We start from the raw sequence: 12,037 nt of genomic DNA on the forward strand, positions 1-12,037 counted from the left end.
AGACGGAGTAAGAAAATCCGATAGCATCCAACAACCTTTTTTTAAAATAATTCCTCTGTACAGTATATACAGAAAGCACATAGTGAGGGAGAAAAGGACGAACGTCTGCTTGTGTCGCATTGCTCTCTGTCTGGATTAATGCTTTTACCGAGTGCTGGATCATACCATGCAGACGTACAGAAAAAAGTGAGGGAACGTTTTTCCAGGTCTTCCTTGTTTCATGCTCCGTGAGTCTGTGGATCGGACGACTGACCCAAAGTAGAAGTCGTCTAGAAGCTGGATGCTGGCTCGAAGCCTCTTTTGGGGTTATCTTACTCAGATAGCTCTAAGCCTTCAAGGTTTGCTCCATTTTGTACTTCACTCATGCAGTCTGGCATGAGATTCGCAAGCAGCAAAGTATCCGTGTGTGACGGTTCAGTTCGTGACCAGACAACACAGTTCAGTAGAGTCTGGTAACTCCACTGGCAAACACACACATCGAGTCCCAAACGACTATCTAGAGCCTGGGAGAAGCAGATAGCCTCGACTCCGCACATTATAACGGTCAATACCGGCCAGAAAAATCCGTAAATCCAGTCTGGAAGTCAAAGTTCTTGCCTTTTGGGGCACTCCCTGTCAAAGTGCAGCCAATGCTTCATCTTCTATCCACAACACGGAAAATGATCCAAAATGTCAGAAGGCCCATCGTGTAACTAAAAATCAGGTCACTCTTGAACCGGCCAATGCGAAGCAAACTGAAGCAGTTGCCTGTTCGAGAACAAAACATTTGCACAGCAAAACGACCAGTGCTAAGCTGATGGAGTGACTTTGAGAGATTTGTTCATCATCCATTAATGAGAAAGAAACATAACTATGAACAATAAAGACAGGGAAGTGCGTTTAAAAAAAATGCCTCTTGAACAAAGAACTGTTTACTCTCAAGTATGTTGACGATAGCTTCGCAATGGTATAACTTCACTTGCATAATCTACAAATAGATCGTAAGTGTATGAAGATGAAGAGCGGCAACCAAGATGCTGGAATCCTTCAGAGAAAAAAACAAAACATCAGCAACCTTGGTAATGCTCATGGCTCTAGAGCAGCAGTTTGCCCATGCTTTGAACACAATGTAGTGACTGACTTCCAGAATGTCTTTGCATCCAGGTTCATTCAAGATCTCCCAAACTCTGTAGGTCCATGTTTTTCTGAGAGCTTGCGCATCATATGACGTCTCTGCAGACAGATCGTGTCTCCTCTCTCCTGAGTATGTAGCCAGCAGCACAGAGAGGGAGGTGTACGGATGTGCGCTTCCCGAGGTGGAGTTAGGCGTGAACATAGAAACCTCAGCATCCACTGTCTCCTCTCTGACGGTGTTGGTTAAAGACGTCGGGAAGTCAGGGGAAAAGAACAGTAAAGAAATCAGGGACATCATTGAACTGATGCCATAAGCTCCACATCACATCCTCATGTGAACCAGTCACATGTCTGCAGAAAAACAGCCAGTCACTTCTCCCTAGAATGGGAATGAGAATAAAATTAATTAATATTTTCATGTCATAATGTATTTTCCAATATGATAACTTATGTAAACAGTAGACACATGTATATGTTGCATTAAATGTGACGAAACAGCTGTTGTAGTCAGTATGAAAAGGCATTGGGATAATAGCTTTTAACCACTAGAGGACAGCAAAGACTGTACAGCACTTAATTCCAGGGAGTCCAAGAGAATCAGTCACAATATATCAATATTATTTTGTTAGCAATATAAAATTAACTTAGTGTTGTGAATATTGTGATGATTTTAATATGCTTTTTATTGGCCGTTAAGTTTATAAAGACCATGGGAGTAGCCTAGTTATACATCCACTTCTTGTGCCAGGGCTTGTGTGTGTAAGAAAATGAAGACATATTTTTATAGCAGCAAAAATGAGTTAGGAGGTTCAGTTAATTTCTGCAGCTCAGTTCTTTTAAACGGCCTAGTTTAAACAATAAACACACTGAACAATGTATGTTGAAACCCCCCCCCCCCCCCAGAGCATTTGCATGCTTTAAAATACTTTAGGGAAAATATACATGTGGTAAATATGGTTGTTTATCACTATGCATGGCCCATATAACAAAACAAAACATCTGAATGTAATTCTTTATGTTTTTAAGATTTTTCATGATTGTTTGATTATCTTGATTTTTTTTTTTTTTTTTTACTAGTTTGCTTTAAATATTTTGACTCTACCAAGCGACAATGGCTTTTTGGAAAAATAATGGTTCCTCTGCTAAAACCATTTCAGGGCAAATACAAAAACACTAAGATATTTAAAAGGGGTGGAAAATACTGTATATATAGCTATATTGCCCAATCCTACAATGTATGAAGTAAAATCTTTGTGCTTGCAGATAAAGATGAACCATCTTACCATTCTCACCTCCGTGCTGGGGGGTAAAGTGAAGGGGCAGAGGCTTGTTGACTGGCAACAATGGCTGAAGAGGAGATACCTGTGAGATGGAGAAACACCTTACTTTTTAAAACAGGAATTCAGTCATGGACAAGACCGGTTTCTGTCCAAACACATGAAAAGAAACATGTCTACACGACTTTACAGAACATCCCCTTACGTCAACCTAGACTAAGCTATTTTTATTGCTTACCTGTAGCATAAGATAGGTCGTACTGTCCTGGGAGTAGTGAATAGCCTAAGTGATGGTGGGAAGGCATGATCCTCTGAGAGGGCGAAGATCTCGGACGTTCACCATCTCTTTCCCGCTCACTCCCACTTCTGTCTCTTTCATGGGGTGTCTTTTCACCCACCGTAGGTGATTTGCTCTTGTATTGGCTAGCATGCTGATGCAGGATATCAAGAGCTTTAGACTCAGATGCAGACTTGCCACTCACTGTAGGACTGGCACGAGCTTTTTCACCCTCCTCTCCAGGTGGCATCCTATTGCCATATGGAGAAAAAGAGTACCCTGGTGACAGGTACGACCCTAGGAAAGGGGTGAAATTAATAGTGACCCTTTATATATCAGCATCCTAGTTAAAGGTAAAATTAAATGCTTCCTAAGGTGGTGTAAAACAAAAGTATCAACATAAAAGCTAGTTCAAAGTAGTTAGCTCCACAATGGACTTACCTGGGTAATTCTGCATCATGACAGTAGGCATCCCCCTGTATCCCGGATGGCTGTGGTCATAACCCTGGCCGTAAGGGTATCCATGCATGTAAGACATATATGACTGATGCTGCGGCAGATGTGAGGAAAACTGCATATGTGCTCGTGGATCTTTGCCGATGACTCTATGCTCCTCTGAGGCCGATGAAGTTCGTGGTTCTGGCCCTTCCTTGCATTCCTCTCTAGAGGGAGCGTCTTTAGAACGCTGCCTTTCGTCTTTGCCTTTCCGGTCTCTCTCACGGTCTCGGTCCCGATCTCTGTCCCTTTCTCGTTCACGATCTCTCTCTTCCTTCCACCTCTCCTCATCAATCTGTTTCTGAGCATCGGGGTACTTGCTTGGGTAAACGTAGGGCCACAGGCGAGAGTCTGGCTCCTGAAAAAGAAAATGTAGTTTGAAATACCCATTATGAAAGATTCAAGATTCAACAACTGTATTGTAGAAAGAAACAAGAAGAATGTTTAAGCAATGCTCAAGGCATATTAAGTTCAATACCTGTCTGTACATGTACATTGCCTGCTCCACAGCCGATCTCCCAGACTCATGGCCTGGTTTCTGCTCATCCTTCGCATGATGCCCAGCTTCACTTAACTTCATTTTCAACCCCTCACTTTGCTGGGTCTGTCCCTTGCCATCTTCTCCTTTGGGGATAATGACTGACTTGCCAGGCTCCGAGGGATCTTTGGGCTTGCCCTGTGGGGACGGTTTGCCTAAGTCTGAGAGACTTGGTGCTTTAGACAAGGTAGGAGGAACCGAAGCTTTCTGCTTCCATTCTTCTGACTTCATGGATGCTTCCCTATCCTTCTGAGCAGCCTCTGATTTCCTCTCTGCGGCACGATGCTGCTCAGCTGCTTGCCGCTGTCGGTCCTCACACTGCTGCCTGTAAGCTGGGTTTGTGTTCATCAGGTGGTTATGGTAGGCCTGATCAGGTGAATAGCCATATGGAGGAACATAAGCATACTGATTGTAATAGAGGGGCTGCATGAACATGCTAGAACGTTGCTGAATGACTGAAGGCTGCTGTGGCTGTTGAGAGGATGCACCTATGTCTGGCTTTCGATCTTCAGGTGGCTCTGATTTGCCCTTGTCATTCCCTGGTTCTGGGTCTTCCTCTTTTTTCACCTTCACTGCACCATCTTGCAATGATGGGACAGTGTTAGAGACTCCTGGACTGGGGTTTCGGTTTCCATAATTGGGCGAGTAGTACGTTTCATAGCCTGGGCAACAAGAGTCTTTGTTTGGTGGTTGGGATGGGAACAGGGATTTCTTGGCACCTTCCCGACCTGCCTGATCTTCAGACTTGACCTTCACACCTTCCACTTTGCCCTCTCCATCTTCCCCTGCATCAGAGATGTCTGAGTATGCTGGGCTGTTGGTCTTCACAGAAGAGTTATCTGCCCCATTTTGGGTAACTACATGAAGTGGAGTGAGAGGTTGTGCCATCCCCCCACTTTCTATCCGACTGGCCACACCAATAGAAGGACTGGGAGAATTGTCCGAAAAGCTGTAGATTTTGTCTGCCTCCGCTTTCATGCTGGCTAGCCGACTTTGATGTGGATCTGTGGATCCATTTAACAGCCCCTCACTCTTGCTGCCTTGGTCTGAGCTCTCAGAATATGGGCTCTTGCCTCCTTCAGGTTTCCCTCCTTTCCCAGGGGCTTTTGGACTGTCTCCTTCCTTACTGCCCTCCTTCTTTTTTTTATCTTTCTTTTTCTTGTCCTTAGAGCTGCCCAAGGCTGGGTTCAATGAGGGATCTCCCATTACTGCAGGTTTGGTTTGAATGGTTTTTATTTGGGGACTCTTGCTAATGGACTGGACCACAGAGCCTATACTGGAAGAGGAGGCAGAATTGGGGGCAGGGAAGCCAGAGGTTGGTAAGGCATACAACTGCTGTGGAGGTAAAGAAGGAACCAGGGGCCTTGCTGACTTTATTGCCTTCTGAGCGAGCTTGTCTGCCTTGGTACCACTGCCAGACTTCTTAGCTTTGTCCAAGCCTCTTTTATCATCAATGCCATCATTGCTTGTCTCATCTGTAAGACATGGGCCATCTTCACCGCCATCCATGGGCACACCAGAATCATGCTCAGCCTCTGGTTTCTTTTTACCAGGCTGCTTGGAGCTGAACTTTCCTGATGATGGTGATGGGCTCTGGGCATCAAATCCTCTGCCTTTGGGGGTGACTGACCGTGCAGGAGATGCACAGCCCTTCTGAGAAATGGATGCACCATTGCAACTGCCTGGCTCAGGGTGCAAAGTGGAGTCCTCACCATACTCACTATCGCCATCTATGTCCAGCTTGATGTCATCATCATTGTGAGCACGAGCCTGGTGATACTTCAGGCCATTAATGTGCTTGTACTTCTTGTTGCAGTTGGGATGGGGGCAGTCAATGAGCACCGGTGAGGGGCAGCTGCGATCCAAAGAGGGAGGCAAGGATTCAGCTTTGATGTTGGAGAGGGGAAGAATAGTATGAGGTATTCCGCTGTTTGAATTGGTGCGCATACGTTTGCTACCCTTAGTGTCCTCTGAACTGGAATTGGGCTCCATGTCTGAGGCAGGTTTGTTCTTGCGTTTGTTAGCAGATGAAGGACTAGCTTTTACATCCTCAGTGTTGCTATTTGGTGGGGTGCGCCGCTCAGAGGAATTCTGACTGCCCCGTCGCCCTTTGCTGTTGGATGCGGCTCGAGTCTTGCTGTTGTTGCTGCCTTTGTTATCAGAGGAGTTGCTGTTCTCATTGACTGGTGTATTGCTATTGGGCCTCATTCTTTTACCCCGTCCACGGCCATTTCTCATCTCCAGGTCACTTGTGGGTGATTCACAGAACCTGAGGAAGCAGAAGGAAAAAATTTTTAAATTCAATATGTAAAAGAAATCTTCCATTGACATTGCATTCAGAATCATCAATCAAAAAAATAAGCGCCGTCCACTTTCTGCCTAAAACTCTCACAATTATCTGCAAACCACAAAGGGTGCTAACAGTGCTGCAGATTTTCTCACGGATGAGAGATGGCCTCTCTTCTAAATCAGCCTCTCCATTTGGATGCTATAAGTGCTTCTCCATCAGCCCTGGAGAGCCAGCAATGTGCTGCGCGTTTTTATCCTCTTGTTATCCCTGATCTCGACAGCAACGCCTGTTCTGATGAATTGCATGCAGTGCCACACTGCTGCAGGATTAAGCCAGGGTGACCTGGCTGCTGATTAGATGCAGTGTGATAACATCCTCCAACAGATAAGGCACAGAATCAGAGGCAAGAGCAACCAGAGAGCTCGATCAAAGCACAGGCATTAAACCGTAGTAAAACAAAGCAGTTAAGGAAGCTTCCTCAAGGCCCCCAGTCCTCAGAACAGAACTGAGATTTCTAGGACCAGCAGAATGACAAGATGATATATATCATAGGCTGATATGTAATGTTAAGATATTTTTAACAGGGAAAAAAAAACTGTCTGTCAAACGGGAATGTGCATTTTCATCAACTGAGGAGATTTCCTGGGGGTTAGAAGGAACTAGATATGGTCTGTTTTTCAATTGTTGGTTATACAACAATGTTGCTGCTTTATCAAAGTCTCAATGCATGATTTTCAGATGGTGCATCAAATCACTGTGTACAGTTTTTCAAGTGGACACCCCCCCCCCCTCTAACTAACTGGACCACAAGTTAACACCCAAATCATCACTGTCACTTCCGAGTACTCGAGATGTCCATCGTAAGAGTCAGATCTGTCAATGGAGGCTTCTGCATTGGTGATAGTTAAAAGTAAAAAAATAATACAGGAATGACTTTTCCATTATTCTTTAATTGCTTTAACCTGTTCCAGGGACTACATGTGACTCAAAGTAGCTCTGACTGGAAAGCAAACATACGGAAGAAACTCTCTTATATGAATGCACTGCATCATCTTCACCGGCACTCTCCCCAGGGGCTAATGCTGTGTTAGTAATGTTTGCCTGAAGCCTCCTGCAGCCAGCAGATAAAGTGCACCATGGAAATACAGCCTTTTCTGGAACATTACGATTAGAAATTACAAGACACCTCCTGAGGCTGAGTCTCTTAAATGTACACAGCTTTATGCACAGCAAATTATTTGTGCCATGCAGTGCTGGTATCTGACCTTGGGCAGGATACAGCATGAAAAAAACGTATCTGTACTGTAAAAAAACATTTGCAAGGTCAAAAAGATGCCTCCTTTAGACCTGAAAACACTATTATTGCCTCAAGCTATTGTGTCAGGCAAGACGTTCATGGTATTGGGACCCAGTAGAATCGTAACTGAAATGCTGGTCTATGAGGGACTACTGCTGCTTTAGATCGATGCAAGGAGGAGAAAAGAAAAAGGGGGGCTGGGAGAAATCAATTCCTTCATGATGTTGCATCGAGTCTCTTAAATGTACACAGCTTTATGCACAGCAAATTATTTGTGCCATGCAGTGCTGGTATCTGACCTTGGGCAGGATACAGCATGAAAAAAAACGTATCTGTACTGTAAAAAAACATTTGCAAGGTCAAAAAGATGCCTCCTTTAGACCTGAAAACACTATTATTGCCTCAAGCTATTGTGTCAGGCAAGACGTTCATGGTATTGGGACCCAGTAGAATCGTAACTGAAATGCTGGTCTATGAGGGACTACTGCTGCTTTAGATCGATGCAAGGAGGAGAAAAGAAAAAGGGGGGCTGGGAGAAATCAATTCCTTCATGATGTTGCATTTCAAAAAGTGGGTGTCAGCAAGGGGGCGTTCTGAGACATTACCCTCCAATGTTTCCTTCATTACTGCAATGGCAGCACAAAAAAGCCCAGAGGAGATGATGAGAGGGTCTATCAGGAGTATGTAGCACGCAGAATTAATTCAAACAGATTTATTGTTTCAAAAAATTTCTTTACACTGAATTTCTTTGGCAAAACTTTGTCACATTCTAATAGGGACTGGTTTCATAGCAAACTGAACATATGCATTTGTAAATTAGGTTGAATTTACCCTGCAAACAGTACAGGCTTACCGTGGGGGCGCCCAGTCATGTCGAGTGCAGTCTAAAAGTGTGCCCACATACGTCTTGTTCCTCCAGGTAACATTTACAACCAGCATACCTGCAAAAACAAACAAACATTAATATAAGAAATAAGACTTCAACCACTGAAACTCATATAACAAAGTCTCAAGTGACGGTTTCTTTTACTGGAGCTGAACGAATGCACCTTTTAGCAAACTGCAATCATCTGTTAAATAGATCAACAATAAGGACAAGACAAAACTACAGCTGAGATCATCTTAAGTCAAAGATCTTATTGGGGATCTTTTATCCAGACTAGGTTTGGATGCAATGCCAATGTGCACAATTTAAGCATTAGTTCTTGATCTACATGAATGAGAGTTGGCAAAAAAGATAAATGCACAAGTATACTGCCGATTTTACATTCCTCAGCACAGATGTCCAAATCTAGAACACCTCCTGTATAAAGACGACAGGAACAGCAGGGTGCACAAAAAGCTGTTATTATGCAGGGGAAGTAAAGGATAGAGAGAGGTAAAGAAAGGGTGGTGGGGAACACTGGTCAGCCCATGTCCTTCATCTGACATTTCTGCAGTATGCAGGGACTCTATATGTGTTTTGTGTTTGTTTTGGATTGGAATCAGTCCAAAAAGCTTCATCCACATCCAGGATTCCCAGATCTGTCAACTTCAATCTCAGCTTCCTGCAGGTTGTGTGCCATCTGCTTCACATTTAGCACAACAAAATGTGCAGAGTTGCCAAAGAGTGACAGGAAATGGGTCTACACTTACTGAACCTCATTTGTTAACACCAGGTGGCAGCAGCTATCATTTTTTTAAAGATGTAGTATCAGGAAACATCAAGTGCCTGGAAGACCCAAGTCCTCAGCCACCCACAATGCAATTCCACCGCACACACACAACAATCAAGCAACTGACCTTCCCAAACGCCACACAAAATTGATCTATGGTGCTTTTGAGTACAGTCTCCGTAACCTCTCATTATGACCGACAAAGCACATGAGATATCTGTTTGATTTCAAGTTGCAAGGCGCTATTCTCAATGGGGCATCAATTGCCTGCTTCTAAAACAGCTTATCAAGAGGTGCCAGGCAATAAAAATTTCACACTGCAGTCGACTGCAAAGGGAGACAAAAACCCTCCATGTGTTTAGTTCTGCCTTTCACGCTGTGTTTCCTTGACAACTGGCAACTGTGAGCAGCCACTGCAACGGCGCTCATTCCATCTCAATGACACAAGTGGGGAAATTGAGCAGAATACTCTAATCATGTCTCCAAATGGGAAATGTCGATAATTGGCCTTTTGTACAAGACTGAATAAAATACCACTACATCTGCTAACAATTAGCATGACATCAGCTGTTGTTTGAATGGCAATCGTTACCACTGAAACTGGACCACCAACGGTGGTGCAAGGTGAATTGCAAAGTTAACCAATCTTCCAATTCAGTGTCATTCTCTGAAATGTATAATACTATTTCTAATGGCACGCAGCGCAAGGACTTAATTCCAGCACCCTATAAAAAGGAAGCTGTAATTGTAACCCTGTCTGATTCTTTCAGTTTCAAAGCCTCATTAAAACAAGACTCAAACAATCCAATACAGTACAGGCTGGGAAACAGGTGTGTACTCGCTTCCAGAAATAATAAAGAGTATTATGACACAGGTGTGCCACACAGCCAAAGGGAAAACACTGCGACGTACAGAGAATATGTATGTGTGTAGCTCACCTTCCCTGCCAGTGACCTCTACGTGTCAGCAAGTCTCTTGACGAAACCTGAGCACTAGACGTCAGCTTTGAAGCGACATTTGCACCCTTGCACCGGAGACCTTTACTGCAGACTACTTTAGTTTTTATAAGCAAAGAGAGAGGGCACACAATGTCTGCTGTATAACTGCAGGTGTGGCTGCAAATTCTCCCGCATGGCTCATATTTCCACAGTAGGTGCTTAAATCTGTAAATTAAAGCCCTGACCTGTTCAGACCGACAGCCTCCTAATGTTTACCAAACACAAACGGTCTTCCCAGCAAACATAGAATGTTCCCTTAATGTTAGCGTTTGGTTCCTGTTTGGTCATTTTTCTGGGAACCAAAAAGTGTTTTAAGAAATTTCTCTTTAGGTTTTTTTTTTCTTAAACAAACGTTTTCAATGTTGCAGGATGGTTTTTGTGTGACAACCCAACAAGAACCTATTTTTTGATTTTATTTTTATAACCAAAACTAAGGTTCTAAGATGCAGGAATGTGTCTAGTAACAACCTAATGAAAAACCCATAGAATGTTCTCTATAGGTTAGGTTTTTTTTTAATAACCTAAGAATTTGACATTCCCAGAATGTTCTGAGAACCAAAACTGCATGCTACACCACGAAAATGAAGCCTTTAACAAACAAGAAATGCCTTAAAACAAACAAGAAATATGAAACGCAATCTGGTCTTAAACCAACAATCCCTCACTTCACAGTGCTATGAACATAGCATAGTAAAAACCTCCCCACACCCCATGTCTTCATTCGTCTGTTATTAGTCACAGATAACCTGTAAATCATCTTGGCGTTCTCAGGTTTGGTCGCAGACAGATTAAGACAGCGCTCCTAATTCTGAAGATTAAGGCAAGTGAGGCACTGAGAACTGGGGGTTGGAGGGCTGTTTGAACCGGCTACAAACAATGAGACATAAAACCCAACCTTGTTTCCATCTGCTCATGAAGCAGCCGTTTATTCACTCTCGAAAGCCGCCCAATCATTAACCAAGCTGTAACTCTCTCCCTCTCTCTGGGGAAGGGAGCCTCAGGCAGTTGGTTCCACTTATCTGGTGAATTCTTTCAACGTTACACATTTCCCTCCTCTCAATGCCAGTTAAATCTTATGCAGTTCTGCAAATGGTTATCTGCACAGATCAACAAACAAAAATACATATCCTAATGCCGCTTTGTTTGCAACAAACCACAGCTCTAAGCGGAGCACTCGCTCCAAATCACGCTGAGCTAAATCAGACTCTTTGAGCGGATTCGACGTGACAGATTCACTACAGCCATCAACATGTTAAAGCGCCATGTCATTGTTTGTTGATTTTGCAAGAGCTTGCCCAAACTTTCACTGTACGCCCCTTACGGTGAAATTTTGAAAGGATGAATCATTGCGAGTCTGTGGATCACGGAAAACGTGACGGCGAACAAGCTGAAAGCACTTGCTTCATTGTGCTCGCCTTGGCTGTTTTTCCCACTCGCTGCGCGGGGCTCTCAATGGCTGTTTTGCATACCTCTGTGCTGCCTAGCTGCCAAGAGAAGCAAATTGGTGTGCCAGACAAGTCCAAACTAAGACTGCAGGCTCATTTTATGGGCTAAGAGAAGAGCTTGCTGTCTCACAGAGTTAAGAAATAAACACTAAAAAGCCCTGAATGATTGACGCTAGTCGACTGAGGGCTCTTGTTTGTTTGGTTTCACTTTTGTTTGAAGGGCAGGTAGCACTTTAACATAATACCACAAGCTACATTACATGAAACTGACATTGGGAAACCGATAGCTTAAAAAGACTGGATGTCGACGTGCTAAAAAAGACCCTTATACCACACCCAAAGAATACCAAGATCAAATTGATGGAAAAAAGCATGCCCTGAAGAGAAAAAAACAATAAACAAACATGCTGAATTCAGTGACTGAGGTGAAGAGTACTCTCTTTGGGTTAGTCTATAATAGAACCTTGGCAGTGACTGGAAGAATGAAGGTCTGATCCCACAACCCCTTCACCCAAAGAACAGTGCACTTGTCATCTTATATCCCGTTTCCACACAGTGCCCTTGTCTCCGAGCAATAAAGGGGTCATCGTCATTGCTTAAGGCCCCTTAGTTCAACCTTCCCCCAATAGCCCCATCAAAGAGTATCCTATTG

The 12,037-nt window shown here is 43.7% G+C and overlaps 1 protein-coding gene across 8 annotated transcripts in view; it reads right to left on the bottom strand.

The window, feature by feature from the left end:
• Nucleotides 1-929: 929 nt before the first annotated feature.
• LOC107573029 (zinc finger protein 609-like) overlaps nucleotides 930-12,037 on the bottom strand; it is a 99,969-nt gene continuing 88,861 nt past the window's right edge. For all 8 annotated transcript variants that reach the window (XM_016259464.1, XM_016259466.1, XM_016259465.1 and 5 more), the window contains 6 exons: nucleotides 8,141-8,228; nucleotides 3,641-5,969; nucleotides 3,109-3,520; nucleotides 2,629-2,964; nucleotides 2,397-2,475; nucleotides 930-1,492 (listed from right to left, as the gene is read on the bottom strand). In XM_016259464.1, the coding sequence (XP_016114950.1) occupies nucleotides 2,402-2,475; nucleotides 2,629-2,964; nucleotides 3,109-3,520; nucleotides 3,641-5,969; nucleotides 8,141-8,228 (3,239 nt within the window). In that variant the 3' untranslated portion in view covers nucleotides 930-1,492; nucleotides 2,397-2,401. The remainder of the gene's footprint in view (nucleotides 1,493-2,396; nucleotides 2,476-2,628; nucleotides 2,965-3,108; nucleotides 3,521-3,640; nucleotides 5,970-8,140; nucleotides 8,229-12,037) is intronic.

The sequence above is a fragment of the Sinocyclocheilus grahami genome, unplaced genomic scaffold, assembly GCF_001515645.1.
Source record: "Sinocyclocheilus grahami isolate Dianchi unplaced genomic scaffold, SAMN03320097.WGS_v1.1 scaffold1853.1, whole genome shotgun sequence".
Lineage (NCBI taxonomy): Eukaryota > Metazoa > Chordata > Actinopteri > Cypriniformes > Cyprinidae > Sinocyclocheilus > Sinocyclocheilus grahami.